Source organism: Staurois parvus, unplaced genomic scaffold (assembly GCF_062004578.1).
Source record: "Staurois parvus isolate SC_StPar_1 unplaced genomic scaffold, SC_StPar_1.0 ptg000746l, whole genome shotgun sequence".
Taxonomy (NCBI): Eukaryota; Metazoa; Chordata; class Amphibia; order Anura; family Ranidae; genus Staurois; species Staurois parvus.
The window spans coordinates 1,467,306-1,484,752 of NW_028318542.1; the positions used below are offsets into that span (position 1 = coordinate 1,467,306).

The window sequence follows — 17,447 nt, forward strand, 5'->3', positions numbered from 1 at the left end:
GACTCTGGCAGTTTTAATAGAAGTATATTGACCCCTTGTGACCGCCTTAACCTCCCTGGCGGTATTCCCGAATGTAGCTCGGGGTAGAGTTTCAGTACCAAAAGCGGTAACCCCGAGCTACACTCGGGAATACCCTGCAGCGTTGCATAGGGATTCACTGCAGCGCTTACCTTGTCCTTCGCTCCCACGATGCGTCCCCTGCAGCGTCCCCGGCCATCTCCTCCAGCCGATGCCGGCATCCGGCTTCCGTTGTCCGGTCCCTGTGACGTCGGGACGTACGGGCGCCGAAACCGGGGGCAAATTTGAAAATTAAAAAAATGAAATTTTTTTTAAACGATTTTACATAGTAAAACATTGCTGTTTCAACCCATTTCACATACATTTTGTCCCTACTGCTTTGTCCTGTGCCCTGCCTGCATTTTGACTGTTCTTTCTGCCTGGAAACTTAGAAAAGTCCATGGCGTCCAAAAAGCATCCCTTTATGTCAAAATCGGTTTTAAACCGGCTAGAGAACAGTGATAGTAAATCAGAACCACTTGCAGAATTGAGTGATAATGGTTCGTGGGGAAATTCGTCATCAGACACTGAAAACAATTTTGCGACTTTGCTCAGCGATAAGCAAACGTGGCGCTATATTTCAAATGTCAGTGTTTTTGGTTTGATTATATTATTGAATTAAATGTATTATTATTATATTGTTATTTTTTATGATTATTTATTAAATTATAATTTATGATTTCTTGTTTCAAGTTTTCAGGCCTACAATAAAAAAAACTACATATTTCCATGCAAAAAATTGGTACCGCTTTCAGCACCAAAAATCTGAAATAATCATACCGCTAGGGAGGTTAAAGGTGTCCCATTTAACCTAGAGGCAGAAGAGTTCCCAAAATGTTTCAAAATGAGTAGCCACTATGAACTGCACTGTGGGCTTCCCCACCCTTCCAGGGTTCAAGCTCCAAACACAGGCATATGGCATAAGAAAGTTGTAAAGTAATCAGAAGTATGATCCATAGTCCCCCAACAAGGCATGTTGCTTCTGTTACTATAGGTAAGAGATCACCATTGGCAAATGCTAATTCAGTTCTAGAAGAAGAGACAGAAACATGTGACATATATGAGTAGCGTCTCTCCATAACGGGTCTTCCATCTCTAAAGTACAGTGAACAGAGCAATATCAGCCCAAAGCTTTAGGTCTAGGAGTTCTGGTTGGGTTATATGTAACCAAAGAATAATCTAAAACATTATAAAAATCCTTAGCTATGGTGGCTTTATACAATTGTATAAAGTATTTGACTCTGAAAGGGGGAGGGACATAAACATTGATCAAGGCTAGTAAATGAGTGTTGGTTTCTATAATAACAACTATATACCTTCCTTCAGGGTCAGAAATCAAAATGACATATATATCATAACAGATTCTTGTGTAATAAGCTGGAGATACCTCCAGCATAAGAACAGTAAGTAGCATGTACTGCCCTCTGGATCCAGTTTTTCTTCCTGGAAAGTACTTTATTACCCAAGAAATGTATTTACTGTGAGAAAACTACATAGAGGGTGGTGAGGTTTCAAAAACTGAAGATACCTTTTATATTAGGAAATTCAATTCCCTGACATCCCAAGAGATTATGGTCAATTTCTCATAACATAATAAATCCTTGGTAAGCCAGTAGGTGACAAGAGACCCTAAAGTGGAACCAGAGAGCCATGCATGTACAATCACAGTTAAAACACACACTAAACAGCAACCAAATTGAACTCTTATAAGTTTCACACAAAACATCAGCCCTGTCACTTGGATAACCAAAGAGAGAAATGCTCAGAGTTGTTTTATAGCCCAAAACTATTTAAACATAGTGAGTGTAATAAACACTCAGTTGACAGTAACATGGTAGAGGTATTTCTTGTGCCCAAAGCTCCATTACTTGTGCCCAGTAATACTCCAAAACAAATATAAAAAGCAATTTTCATACTGCAGTTGTGGATGTTTCTGTGTGTTAGCAGGTGCAGTTAGCTTGCTTGAGACTCGATGGCTCTGTCCCAATTTAGTATAGTAAGGGAAAATAGTAATTAGGTGTTAGGTCTATTTAATACAAAACCTTTCTCTAGTGATTTAATGGGTGGAGTTAGTGTCCATATAAAATGGGAGGGGCCTAGTTTCAGAAAGGGCATGGGGGGCCAAACACCCCAGAGCTGTTAGGATGTAGTCAGTTGCTCACCTAAAGGGAACAAGAAAGAGAGGGCACACCAGCCTAGCACATTATCCCAATGCAACATTTATTGATAAATAAAACACATCTATTGACAAACACTGTGACAGGCAAAACTCATCAAAGTGTCAAAGTTGCTTGGTCCACTTTGTATGTTCCTAGGTTTGGGAGGACACCACCTAGATCCTAGGTGGCTTACACATTTTGAGGGTAGTACCTTCTTACCCAGAGGTTTGGCTTTACCCTTGAAATGCATAAGCTGGTTAGATTGCAGATGGTGTCCTACCAAGTCTAGGAGTATCCAGAGTGGATCATAAAACTTTGACACTTTGATGAACTTTGTCTATAACAGAGTTCATGTATAAATGTATTTTTATTTATTAATAAATGTTACATTGGGATAATGCATTAGGCTGGTGCACCCTCTCTTTCTTGTGTTTTTTATAGTAGACTATTGGTACTTCCCTGCACTCATGCACAGGAGGTGTTTTGTCTTGTTTAACTCACCCAAAGGGCCCTGTATAGGGCTAAAGTCCAAGGCGAGGTAGTTTAGAGCTTTAATAGCCTTGACACCTCTGACTTTCTTCTTAAGGTAGGCTAGGCCAAAGTCCTCTGATATGAGTATTCCTGAACCTATCTAGGCCTTGCCGGATGAGCATGAGTGTCTATTGTAGTCATTTACTCGCCTCAGTGACCATCAAGATGGCCACAGTAGTGGTCACCTTCAGAGGGGTATCAGCAGTTACAGGCAAGTGATCATCCCTGTTCTTGTCCTCTATAGTGGGTCCGTTCCACCACTCCATCTGAATCACCACAGGGATCTGCTCCTGTGACCAGAAGGGAGCCCTCTTTCCCAAAGAAAAGCTTTCTCTGATGTGGTCAGCATTTACAGTAGATGTCATAGGGGAGTGAAGCCAGGTCTCTGACCTCCATGAAAAAGTTTGCTGAGCAAGATAGCAGAAGTAACACATGGGTATCAAGATGAGTAAAGCAGGGCATCGGGAGCAGCTGCTAGGAACATCTGTTCATCCCCACATCCCAGCTATGTCCCCTCCATACCAGTTATACTAATTGAAAGTTATCCTATGGGGTTCCTGTTTACAGCAAAGATATGCATAACTGTCTCTGCATTAGATAAATCTTTATATGTTGAACAATTCTTCTTTAGAGGTGTCCTCAGGTATCCAAAAAGAAGGCTTGGGATCTCCCTACAACAAGAGGGAAGTATGCAATTTGTTTCAAATACTCATATTTATGATTTATTAAGCATGTCCTTCTATGACACAAAAATATTTATTCAAATGTATTATTCAAACATTATTCAAAGTCCTCATCCTGCCATGCCTCTTGACAATGTCAGGACAGCTAAACTCCTCGTTGGGGCAAGCTAAGAAGCGACGCCATCTCATGTAGCGACTCAGAAGTGTCAGTGGAGACACCCAGGCAGGAGCAAAAAAAAAAAAAAAAAAAGGTACAGCTTGGTGTAGAGCAGGCGTCACTAAATGGCAGACCGCGGTCCAGACACGGACCGTGTGCCAGTCCCGTCCGGACCGTGATTATTCCACTTAGCAGCCTGAGTGGACTCTTCTCCTGCTGCTGCTGTTAAAAATCCCAGCCTTGTGGAGGGTGGGAGGAATCGCTGTGATCTGGGGGGAGGGGGGAGGGGAGCTGTGATCTGGGGGGCTGTGAAGTGAGGGGGGGCCTGTTAAAATGGGGGCCATGAGGGGGGAGCTGTGATGTGGGGGGCAGTGAGAGGGGGGAGCTGTGAAATGGGGTGTAATTGAGAGGAGCTGTAATACAGGGACTGTGATGTTATTATTATTATACAGGATTTATATAGCGCCAACAGTTTGCTCAGCGCTTTACAATATAACGGGAGACAATACAGTTCAATACAAGAGGGATAGGAGGCCCTGCTCCTTGGAGCTTACAATCTAGGAGGGAGGGCCTAGTGGTACAAAAAGGTAATAACTGTGGGGGATGGACTGATAGGAGGAGCAGAAGATTCCATTATTAGCTGAGGGCAGGATAGGCTTCCCTGAAGAGATAGGTATTCAGAGATCGTCTAAAAGTGAGCAGAGTAGGCGATAGTCTTATAAATTGGGGTAGAGAGTTTCAGAGGATGGGGGAAGCTCTGGAGAAGTCGTGGAGACAAACATGGGAGGAGGAGACAAGGGAGCTAGAGAGCAGGAGGTCATGCAAGGAGCGGAGAGTACAGTGATGTCAGGGAGAAGCTCTGATTTGGGGGGGGGGCTGTGATATGATATGGGGGGCTGTGATGTGATAAGGGGGAACTATGATATAGGGGGCTGTGATGCAGGAAGCTGTGATGTGAGAGAGGGAGATGTGTGGTGGATGGGCTGTGATGTGAGTGGGGCTGTGATGTGAGAGGGGGGAGCTGTGATATGGGGGCTGTGATGTAAGAGGGAGCTGCGATATGGGGGGGCTGTGATGTAAGAGGGGGGAGCTGTGATATGGGGGACTGTGATCTAAGGGGGAGCTGTGATATGGGGGCTGTGATGTAAGAGGGAGCTGCGATATGGGGGGGCTGTGATGTAAGAGGGGGGAGCTGTGATATGGGGGACTGTGATCTAAGGGGGAGATGTGATATGGGGGCTGTGATATCAGGGGGTGATGTGAGAGGGGGCTGGGATGTGAAAGCGGGGAGCTATGATATGAAGAGTCTGTGGTGTGAGGAGGAGGGCTGAGATTGAAAGGAGGCTGTGATGTCAGGAGGGGGCGGGAGCTGTGATGTGGGGGTTGTGATTGCAAGGAGGACTGTGATGTAAGCAGGGCTTTAATGTTGGGGGGCTCTGATGGAAAAGGGAGTTGTGATGTAAGGGGGGCTATGATAGGAAAGCCCTGAGTCATAGAAGAAAAATGAGATTCGGACCTCTGAAGAAAGAAAATGTTACCAACCGGACCTCCATGAATTTTAATTCAGTATCCCTGGTGTAGAGTATGTACCAGGCGGCTGGAACTGCAAATGTATAACAAGTGCATATATCTTAGCACTGTATAATGTGAGTAGCACTCTTGAGGTTTTTATTACTAAAGTTTTAAGGTTTTACACCATGGCGATTTCCCCTTATTCTCTCCTCATATGAGTTTACCAGATCTGATACATGCAAAGGGAGAGTGAAGAGGATGTCCCAGGCCAAAAGTGGATGGTGTTTGTAAACAGTACCATAAGTGCATTATGACTTACCTGTAGCGGGTGGTCATATGTATCTGGTGAGTTCTCTGTGCTGGTGGTGGAGGAGCACTGGACTACATTATCAAGAGCACATTGGTTTTGTTGAATGAATGAGCATGAAATTATTTGCACAAAAACAATTGCATGGCCACTTTATTCAAGCACATTATTGTTACACAGGACATGTGGGCATTTAAGGACATTGGAAACACTTTTTATTGTTTTTTTTTTTAAGTACGGTATATTTGTTTCTAAGAGTGTACACAGCGCTGTATCTATTCATGAGGCATTTTTGGATGCAGCAGCTGTGAGAGTTTTTGGTTTACTATATTTAGGTATTTAGTTATTAATATCACTCTTGTTGTTTATATTTATTGGTATATATAGTCTCTACAGTCCTAGCGCTGGTATAAGTAGTATATTAAAGAAGGAAGTTTTCTACCCGATACCCTACTTTTTTATAATTAGGTTTCATGTTTTTTTCCCCACATTTATCTGTTTCGCACAGGAAGCCACTCACATTATTTCTTCACGACGGTCACCAACCAAGATCCTGCAAGTGATTATCCATTCTATTATACGACCCGGTCTATTGATGACATCACACTGTATCGGTATGACAACAATATTGGGATCATAGAGCGCAAAGTGCCCTGGTTCAGACCAGCTCATCTTGGCTTACTCCTTGCCACTATTGAAGAACACAATTCCGTGATCAGCCAAAGCCAAGTCTTGGAGTCATTTAGATATCGTGTGAATGACACTGAAGGTCAGTGAGCTTTTATAAGACCGGGCCAATTCTGACAATTTTTGTTTACACTTAAAAATCAGTATTTTTTACTAGAAAATTACTTGAAATTCTAAAACAATATGCAGTATACACTCACCGGCCTCTTTATTAGGTACACCTGTTCAAATGCTTGGTAACACAAATTGCTAATCAGCAAAGCACATGGCAACAACTGAATGCATTTAGACATCTAGACGTGGTGAAGACGACTTACTGAAGTTCAAACCAAGCATCAGAATGGGGAAGAAAGGGGATTTAAGTGACTTTGAACGTGGCATGGTTGTTGGTGCCAGACGGGCTGGTCTGAGTATTTCAAAAACTGCTGATCTACTGGGATTTTCAAGCACAACCATCTCTAGGGGTTTACAGAGAATGGACAGAAAAAGTGAAAATATCCAGTGAGTGGCATTTGTGTGGACGAAAATGCCTTGTTGATGTCAGAGGTCAGAGGAAAATGGACAGACTGGTTTCAAATGATAGAAAGGCAACAGTAACTCAAATAACCACTCGTTACAGCTAAAGTATGCAGAATGCCATCTATGAATGCACAAATTGTCGAACCTTTAAGCAGATGGGCTACAGCAGCAGAAGACCACACCGGGTAGCAAGGGTACCTAATACAGTGGCTAGTTAGTGTATATTTTTTTAAGCAGAGGTCCTGGAGAATAAAATCGTGGGTGCTGCAATTTTTTATGTTGTATTTGTGCAGCATTTTTTTAAATGCAATTTTTTGGGAAAAAAATATACCTTTAGGAGGTTTAATGCTCAAAAACAAAATGTAACACCCAATTTTTTGGTGAAAAATAAAACATGATATTACACCAAGTAAATAGATATCTCATGCTTTAAAATTGTGCAGTAAATGTACTGTGGGCAGACAGGAACTGGTTAAGAATTAATGGCACATCAATGTATGTGCTAAAGAGCAGCACGTTTCTGTGCATATTTGGAACACATGCAAGCTTGCGAGTATTCTTGGCATCCATACATGTGAGCCAAGCCTAAAGACCAGCTCCAAGAAACTTCAAAATTATCCCTTGTAGTGGGACTGCACCTGCACTGTAAGGGGTAATTGGTGGTCTAGGAGGGATTCTCTATACAGGACTCCCCCTTGCTTGGGCGGTGGATTGTCCCTTGGCATCATCAAGTTCATTGCAGGGCTATGATGCCTGTGATCATCTTGATGAAGTCAGGACCTTAGACTGCTGGGGACCGGTATAGCAGCACAGAGGAGCCAAAGATTTGCTAAATAAATCTTTAGCAAGTCCCCAAGACCTAGCAATGAACCCTTTCAATGTAGGTGCAGCTCCACTGTAATGAACCCTTTCGATGTAGGTGCAGCTCCACTGTAAGGGATAACTTCCACATTTCCTGGATTTGGCCTTTGAGGACCCTTTCACACAGGTCAGACTCCAATTGATCAGCAGGGGTTCTGTTTACTGATTCCATGCTGATCGGAGCAGAGCGAGGTGGATGACAAGTTTATTTCCACTCAGTTTAGGCAGAGAGGGCACAGACCGAGCATGCTCTTCTCTATGGGTGGCCGGGTGTAAACGCACTCTGCTGCCCATTTACACCTGACTGATCTACAATCCAAACCAATCAACCTAGATGAGGACAGTTTTTCAGGCGGACCAGATTGGACTGGAGGTTGGCGGGTGTAAACAGACACAAGACCATTTACACCTACTGGTCCATAAGGGTGAATGGACCTTTCGATCAGGTCCGCATGAAAAACTGAAAGGTGGACCTGATTGGATTGCCCCTGTGAAAGGGACCTAAGATCAAAAAACTGATTTCACAATGCAAAGTTGTCATTACAGGGTTCCACGTACTGCAGTTGTTAGACGGATGTATCGCTTATGAGAATGGAACATCTGACATATTAGTCCATTACCGTTATGATGGAAATCCACTATTGAGTTTCAACTTGGAGAAAGCAAACTGGACCGCAGAGGATCCAAGAGCTCAGTACATCGCTGATATGAATAACCATAACCAAACTGTGAAGGAGGAAATAAGGAACACACTAGTGGATAGATGCCTGCCACATATAGCTGAGCTGCTCTCAATGGGGAACTGCACATTCAGCAGGAAAGGTATTACCTATGACATTTACATCAGATAAAAATACATTTGAGCATCCCAATCCTGCCTCCAACACCAGTACACTTGACTAAAGAAGTTCAATTGCATCTAAAATTAGATATGTGTAGCGCTATCGTCATAGGAGATGCTAAGTAGATGCCCAGGATTCTTTTCCTTATAACTGGCCCACAGCCAGGCAAACAATTCTGATTGCTCTTCCGACTCATTAATCAGTCTAGGGGTATGCTTTTTGATGCTTTAATGAAAACTTGAACTTGGATAGGGAGTGAGCATGGTAGGATACTCTAGTAACCTTTAGTAGCAATCTGAAGGCACCAAACTTTCTTCTTTAGAACTATGAGCCAAGTCCTTGCACTAGTAAATGATGGACTGAGCTTTGTAGTAGCAACCTGGGGAAATTAATGTTCCTCTTGGAAATTCAAACAAAGTCCTTTCACTAGGTATTAAATAGACTGAGCTCTTCAGGATACCAGACACAATGCCCCCTGACACCCTGACGGTAGCATAAGAGGGATGGCAGCAGCACCCAGTCTCTAGGATTTCTCACACCAGTCTGTACTCACTAACGTCCTTGTATAATTGGTTGCCTTCTTCCAAGATCTTCCAGATACTTTCTCCCAGTAAAACCAGACTAGATCCTCAGATGACAGCCCCTCTGTCAGCTTCAGCAAACACTCAGCAAAGTAGGCCTCCAGCCAGCCCAACTGTGGCCTTGAGGAACCACAGGAACATGGCAAAATTGCCTAGGGGGCAAATAGACCTAGGTCATGATTTCCTCCTCAGAGAAAAAGATCCCTATCCTCCAAGTCTCACTGTATTTATTCACGCCCCCAGCCACCATCTGGCCACCTCTCCCCAGGAATTGGCCAGGGCTACATAAATATTCAGCTGCTAATTAGACTCTCCCTGCCCACTACCTTCCAGAACATTTCTGAACAAATGGGGAGAAGCAGTTAATCCTGCAGCCACTGAAACACAGAGCAGACACAAAAATGTGAACATGATGCACTATGTTCAATTCCATGGTCTGCACTGGGTGATTTGTGGAGCTGGAAACCCTGCTTTGGAGTGAGCGCCCTGTGATCAGTATGAGCTATCCGTGTGTGTCTGGAGCTAGGAATCCATGGGTCCTGGGAATCATTTATGGGACAACAAGTGCTGTCTGACCTCCATTATTAAAGGGTCAGACAGTATGGAAAAGAGTTTGGCTATCTTTTTTGGTGATGGTGATAGATCCAAACCATTTGTGTGCTGGCATGGAAGAAGATCAACTTTTTGGGAAGTCACACACTTTCTTCATGGAATATTCTTGGGACTATTTTTCTGGACAATATAATTTAATGTGGTCACATTTTGATGTCTATTGTTCATTAAAAAGGGACAGTATTCACAGATATTTGTGTTCTGAAATATCTTAATGTAGATATTTGTGGGGGGAAGCTTTCCTCTCATATGATTTTTGAAAAACGGTTTTGTTGCACTTAAATATCAAAAATATTTTTTGCACAATTTTTTGTACTGTAAATTGCCATTAGCTCAGAATTTTATTTATAAAAACAAACCCTTGATCTTGTCTTTCCATCACCTCCTGCAGAGCAACCAGTTGTGGCAGTGACACAGGCACCCATCAATAATATCACTTCAAGACTGAACTGCCGAGCATATGGGCACTACCCCAAGAACATCTCAATGACATGGTACAAGAATGGAGAGCCGGTGCCGGAGAGTCTGATGGAGAGAGTGACTTTACCTTTCCCTGACATCACCTACCTCACCTGGCTGTCAATGAACATCACTCTAAAAAATGACGATGTCTACTCTTGCAGTGTTGAGCACAACAGCCTAATGTTACCATTATTAGTAGACTGGAGTAAGTCAGGTTTTTCAATATATTATAAACTAGGACACTTGTTATGGGAGCTTTACACATTTACAACATTTTCAATCTGTATTATTTTTTTGCACATGTGCTTTGTTATGCTTCTTCTCTATGCTGTAAATTTTTGGTTGTACCGTCTTTTTCACATTTTTCCATCTGTCACAGGCATTGATTTCATATGGGGTGCCTATGTGTACCCAACAAACTAACTTCTAGGGTCACATTATACTGAACAGTGCAGATATCAACAGCGAGGAAAGAAGCAGAGCATAGAGTGACAGCTGAAGGTATTTTTTAAGCTGAACTCTGGGCATAAAAACTTTCAGGTCCCTTTCCGATGGGACAATTCTGTTCAGCAGGTGATCAGCTCATAGATCCCCTTCTGATCAGAGCAAAGCAGGCATATGACAGGTCCATGTCCACTCAGTTTCTTTCATGGACAGAGCCCGCTCTGCTCAATGGCGGCTGGCTGTAAACTGACTCCACTATCCATTTACACCCGACTACCCTCCAATCTGATCCGCCTAAACAGAAGAGGATGAATCCCCTTCCACTTTTGTTAGCAGATCGTATCGGACCGGGAGGTAGGTAGGCATAAATAGACACAATGTCCATAGGTATGCATGGACAATCCGATCAGGTCCACCAAAAAAACCGACAGGTGGATCTGATCATATCACCCATGTGAAAGGAGCCTTATCCTTGCCGTGAGGCCCCCTTCGCACTTCTTTGCTTTTTTCTTCTTTTTGCCCAGGGCAGTTTTTCTCAACCAGGATGCTATTAGGGTTCCCACAGAATCTCACATAATGGAACGCAGTTTGCCCTCGATCTGTGCCATGAGTTGCCATGGTGTGGGTGGGCCAGCCGATAGCACCATAACAACCAACAGTGCTCTAGGGCCAGGATGCACAATGTCATTCAATGCTATGGTGGAGGCATTCTCCATGACAATGTATGTCTCTGATTCAGGGCAGGTGGCATGCAGGTCATGCATTCACCTCCTCCAGACCTTCTCCACCTCCTGCCCTCTGACACTGATGGGGCTAAAGGAAAGGATTTGATGTGCAAAGGGCACTGTATAATTGGGGGGTTCTGTGATGGGCAGATTGTGTGATTGGGGGGGGGGGGCTCTGTGATAGGGAGACTTTGTGATGGTGGGGATGCTCATGTATAGGGACCTTTGATGTACTGGGGTGACTCTGATGTGATGGGAGCCTCTGACATGATGGGGGGATCTCTGATGTGATTGGGGGGCCTCTGATATGATGGAACGACTCTGATGGTTTGGGGATCTCTTCTGTGATTGGGAAACTTATTATGTAAAGGGTGGGGTTCTGAAGTTAATTTCATCAAGGTAGTTGTAGGCATTGTCATAGGGTTATATTTATAAGTAAAGTTCATGTTTTACATTTTAGACTGGGGTACCTTACGATTTCAAATACTTTTAAAGGGTGCTGGGGCTGAAAGCAAGTTTTTACAATGGTGGCCTGAGGGATGATGAATGAGACAATGTACTTACCTTATTGCTGAATCCCGCAGAGTTCCTCCTCTGCATATGACCACGAAGCCATTCCTCTTCACAGCTCAACCTGTCACAGCTCTGACATCACTCTGACATCAGTACAATGCGGGAAGCAGTCCTGCATTGACAGTGCGTTTGTCAAGGGTTCACCCACAACTCAGGAGGCAAGGCAACAGAGCAGAGAACTGGCTCTAAATCAAAGAAAATTCAAAGTGCTTGTGTGAACAGATCATGTAAAAATAAACAGTAGACTTTATTGCTGAATGATATGTCTCACAACAGGTAATAGAGATTATTTTCAAGCTGAAAAGCTAGTTTTCACTTAACTTTTACTAAAAACTGGTGGAGATTGAAGTGGTTGTAAATCCTTACATATATTTATTTATTTCAGGTACTTATATAGCGCTGTCAATTTACGCAGCGCTTTACACATATATATTGGACATTCACATCAGTCCCTAACCCTCAAGGGGTGTACAATCTAAGGTCCCTAACTTACATTCATACATACACATATTAGGGTCAATTTAGACAGGATCCAATTAAACTACCAGCATGTCTTTTGGAACGTGGGAGGAAAACGGGGCACCCGAGGAAACCTACGCAAGCACAGGGAGAACATGCAAACTCTATGCAGGAGGCACCATGGTTGGGAATCGAATCCATGACCCATTTACTGCAAGGCAGACATGCTAACCACTAAGCCACTGTGCCGCTACTGAAGTAACTGTCCTTGGATGATACCTAGGGATAAAACAAATCCTCCTACATAAGTATTACCTGTTTATCTGCAGTCTTCTCTTCTCTACATCCGTTCAAAGTGCTGAATTTCTAAAGCTTGTCTGAGAGTTCAGAAAAAAGGGGGCAGGGAGCTGAAATGATACAATAAGGAGAGCTCTGAGATCTGAATGGAGGGAAGAAATACAACCCCTCCACACAGCTCACAGGAACAGATCTGAGGCTGCCAATCACAGGCTGTGTGCTGGAGGTCACTTCCCTGTCACTCTTTTTCTCTTGGTGTCATGAAAACATGTCAGAAGGGATTCTTGCTGATAGCAGAGGAATGAATCAGCAGACAGAAATGACACTTAAAGGGATATGCTTTGTTCATATTTCATGTCTGAGGTTTACAACCACTTTGAGCTGAGCAAGTTTCCCCATTCCAGCTGTCACTAGCTTGTTTGTAAAGGAAATAATAGGAAATTTCAGTTGAGGTAGCTTGGATGAATCATTTACACTTTTTTTAAAAAGATGAATGTTATGATATTGCATTAACAATGCGTGTATTTCCTTTATGCAGGGCTCTCTAGGGAGTCAGCTGAAGATAGCGCTGGAATCTCCAAAGGAGTAGTAATAGCCATATGCTTGGCCATCATCCTGCTTCTAGTTCTCATAGTATTTGGATCTGTATCACTGGCAAAGAGCAGAAGACAAAGATTGTTGAACGCTGATTGATTGACTTCATTACGATGGACAGGTATCTTCACCAGTCTTGCCCAACCTTGGCCTACCATGCATCACTGTTTCAACCGATGCTAAGCGTTCATGACACCACTCAGTGGTTTACCATGTTAGCCGTCGACAAAGTAGAAGTTTGGACCTAGAGTGACATCATTTATTTAAACAACATATTTACAGGTTTGAGACCCACACGTTTAACAGCTACAAATTGTCCCTGTCAATAAACAAAAATCTTGTTGTCTTCCATGCAATGCTTCATATATAATGTAACGCCCACCCGAATGTTAGGCCCTAAATATCAATAGGTCATTTTAGGCTCCTCTCCCAGCGACCAAAGTTTTTCACTTCTCCCTTCCACTCAAAAGTGCATAAAACAAATGAAAAAAAGCTCAAAGGGGTTGATTTATTAAAGGAAAATAGACTGTTTAATTTGGTAAAGCTCTGCTGATTTCCATCATCCAATCATGTGCAAGCAACAATTCTGTGTTTTTTTCCTTTCATCTGATTTGGTATTCCTTACAAAATGGGAGTTTACAAGATTTACTAGCTTTTGGGGCAACTGAATGAAGGCAACTCCACTTACAAAGTGCACAGTCTATTTCTATTTGCCTTTAATGAATCCACTCCATTGTGTAGTATTATATAAATTAACCAATAGAAACACTCTTAATTTGTGCTCACATAAATGTGCAATCTCAAAATCACCAGTATGATGCACAGTGTTCCTATCCACCACTGTGCGCACCCCATGCAATGGATTGTCACCAGATAAAATGACCTATTTGTTCAGATACGGCATGCCCATTCAATCTTTCTTGGTCCTGAGATCTACATCTATTAGGCCTTCAGAAAAGAGACATCTCCACAGTATAATATTGTTTAAAACCACCACTTTATTGTTAAATATATTCTTAAATGTAAAAAGCCAGTTCCGATGGTAATTTTAACACATCAAAGATGGCGGACCCACAATTTCCGGCTCCAGTTGTGACATCACTTCCACAACGTGCGTTTTATCAAATAGACATTTTCTCAAGCGCTGATTTTATAATTTATCTGATATAATTTATTGGCTACCGGTAACTAGATTATAGTGCAAATGTGCCTACTGAACATACGGCACTTGTCTACACTGTGGCAGAAATACAGTATGTTTCAGCTGCACTTGCTAATTCTTCTGCTTGTACAGTATCTATGTATCATCTATGTATCATCTGCTGGAATGTCATTTTACCATTGTAAAAATGAAGAGCTTGAATTTAGAGACCGCTGTGTGATCTCACTTTGACTTAATACACATTTCATTAGGGAAGGCAAAGAAACTCAACAAGACCTTGTTTTCTCTGAACTATCTACAAGAATAAACATAGGCAGATCCTTTTGGGATGCTCTATCTAATGGTTGGTCCTATAGTCATGGTGACCATATTCACACAAAGAGGACTATGTATAAAGAAATGTGTTGACCCTTTGCCCACACAGAACTTCCATTTTGAGGTGTGCGGTAGTTTCTTAGATGCCCCAACCACCGTGTCTGGCACCAATTATCATTCCATGGTCAAATTTGCTAGATCATACACAGGGGCGGGCTGACAACTCATGGGACCCCTGGGCAATAGGGGATCATGGGGCCCCTGTGTCCTTGCCCAAACTCAAAAAAGCCTATGAAAAAGGTACCAGGGGCATCTCATGGGGCCCCCTACTGACCCCGGGCCCTCGGGCAGTGCCCGAGTTTCCAAAAGGTCAGTCCGCCCCTGATCATACATCTTTATCTTTGTAATGCCGGTCAGACATTAGCTGAACCTTCTGATCATGTTTGCATGCATAATACATTGATTTTCAATCACATGATGTACCATCTGGCTATCTGAAATAAAGAGCAGCTATACATAATTAAGTGTCCACTGGTTGTATTTGCAGAATTATAACTTTTATCACATTTATTTTTTTTGTTGGTTGAACTAAATGGACGTTTTTTGTTTTTTTTCAATCTGACTAACTATGTAACTATGTGATCACCAGCATCTTCCTGGCTTTGAGATGTAAAACCATGGTATCCAACAAAATATGAGGCCATTATATGCATCAGAAATAAGTTTTTCTTTTTAAAGCATGTAAAAAAACCAAAGCCAAAAATGTACTATATTGGCATGCAGCAGTCCTTGGATGTGCTGGCTGCTAGACATGTGCAAGCCAGAAATTTTTGTTTCGTTTCAGATGCATCCATTCATTGAAGAATTTTGCTTTGTCATAATCATTATATTGACCAGATTTGTTTTCAGAATTCATTGTGTATTTTCGGCGTTTGTTTATTGGTCTGGGTGAATTTGAAAAATGTTGCAGTTTTTGCAGAAGACTGATATATATTTGATATATTATCAAACCGGATGGATTAGAATAAAAAAAGATTCTATATTTTTGGATGTTAGTTCAACCCACCAAGAGAAATGGTATGAGCTGTTTGAACAATATCAACTGGTGTCATGTGCATCCAAATAAAAGAACTGAACGAAATTCAGATTTATTTATTACCTGAATTATTCAAAAATGTAATCAATTTCCTCATGGACCTGAACCACTAACACATCATGTGACGTCATCTGAATGAAACAAATGCATTAGTTAATTTCGATATAATTTTTTTTTAATTTGTTACCATTCATTACTATGTCCATTTGGAGATTTGTGTACATCCGATTCTCCAAAAAAAAAATTTTTGTCTGAAAAATGCATTGAAACGAAATGCCCATGTCTAGTGACTGCATTATTGTTTGCTTTTACGGCTTAGAATATTTTCGGCCAATACTAAACATACCTTTTGATGCTGCCAAAATGCATTGACCTTGTCTCTTCCTGTAAACTTAAAGAACAGCACTAAAAACCTAACCTCTGTTGTATAAACTGCTAACCCCATCAATTCACCAGGCAATGGAGAAGAACAAAGGTAGACATGTTTGAAGTTTAGCCAGTGTGATAGCCATGGCTGACTCCATAGATACAAAGGGAAAAAGAGTGTAGATGGGACAGAAAGTGTATTGATTGCCGAATGACCATGTAAAATAAAGGGAAAAAAGTTTGAAGAAAGAAAATTAATAAAGCTGCTACATCTGAGGATTGGTAAACTGAATCATACAATATATTTGTTTCTGGGTTTAGACAAGTTTTAAAGTATATCTGTACTCAGACAACCTTTTACAAATATTGGTATAGTATGACCCCTTTTCTGTTGGTGATTATGGGGTCAATTCAATTCAGTAAAATATTGAATCTGAGGGGCTTTAATCTTAAATCTAAAGTTTTAATAAAGGTTTAGCAATGTTTACTATATAGTGCTGAATGTTATATAGTCTACACTGTATTTTAGATAGTGAATGAGACTTACCATCAGGATAATGGTGGGCCTGCTTACAGTTTTGGTTTTTTGGAATCATGCTTATATGATGTTCAATGTATCTGCATTTATATGGGAGCTCTCTTGTCTGGTCTCACAATAATGTTTTCTATACTTTATGTCTGGTTGTAACAACTGGATGTCTTTTTTCTTGTTAAAAACTTAGCAAATTTCCTTAACTAAAGAATGCATGTCAGCCGGAGAGGGAATGAGGGTTAGAAGATGGTGGACCTTCTTCATGTTTTTCCATTAACTCGTTAGGCGCCATGTCTGGGTCACATGAGAAGACTATTCCTGGGGAGGGTTCTTCTGGGCTACACTAGGCACCTGTAACAGGGTGACTGCCTCACACATGGGTATCTTTCTCTGTGCTTGGGACAAGGCTAAGGCCACCATGGGGGAATAATCAGCCATAAGGCAGACCTCCACTCTTAGAGAGGAATGTACACTGTGTACACTTGCACAATAACTGTCCTCCAGTTAACTCTCGGGACACAGTGTCAATGTACTGTACATCTTCACTGTAGAATTTACTACTTAAAATGGACACAATGAGCCCATGTCCACATCCAACTGTCCAGCATTCTTCACTACCTCTCTCAGTAGCAGAACAAGGCCCCACCATGCACCTACATACTTAAATCCATACATCTGTACAGGATGGAGACCTTAGCAGCACTTACCCTCTCCAGTTGCTATGGGAGACAGACCTCTGGCAGAAGGAGTGCTGACAACAACTCCCTCACTGGTAGACGACATTCCACCTGTAACAGGTACAGGGGCGGACTGACAATTCATGGGGCCCCCGGGCAATAGGGGATCATGGGGCCCCTGTGTCCTTGCCCAAACTCAAAAAAGCTTATGAAAAAGGTACCAGGGGCATCTCATGG

At 42.1% G+C, this 17,447-nt stretch overlaps 2 protein-coding genes across 2 annotated transcripts in view; one reads left to right on the plus strand and one right to left on the minus strand.

Annotated features, from left to right (window-relative positions):
- LOC149445091 (cytochrome P450 2G1-like) overlaps positions 1–17,447 on the minus strand; it is a 776,615-nt gene that overhangs the window by 517,046 nt on the left and 242,122 nt on the right. The window lies entirely within an intron of this gene.
- On the plus strand, positions 2,913–13,513 carry LOC149445093 (major histocompatibility complex class I-related protein 1-like). The gene is made up of 5 exons (XM_089654129.1): positions 2,913–2,958; positions 5,915–6,175; positions 8,020–8,295; positions 9,900–10,175; positions 13,007–13,513. Exons 1-5 carry the CDS (start codon positions 2,913–2,915, stop codon positions 13,159–13,161), a joined length of 1,014 nt encoding a protein of 337 aa, XP_089510255.1. The 3' UTR covers positions 13,162–13,513.

Coding starts and splice junctions, on each gene's coding strand:
- LOC149445093 (XM_089654129.1), top strand. CDS start 2,913: ATGGCCACAGTAGTGGTCACCTTCAGAGGGGTATCAGCAGTTACAG. Junction 2,959..5,914: donor AGGGGTATCAGCAGTTACAG/GCAAGTGATCAT, acceptor TGTTTCGCACAG/GAAGCCACTCACATTATTTC. Junction 6,176..8,019: donor TCGTGTGAATGACACTGAAG/GTCAGTGAGCTT, acceptor TTGTCATTACAG/GGTTCCACGTACTGCAGTTG.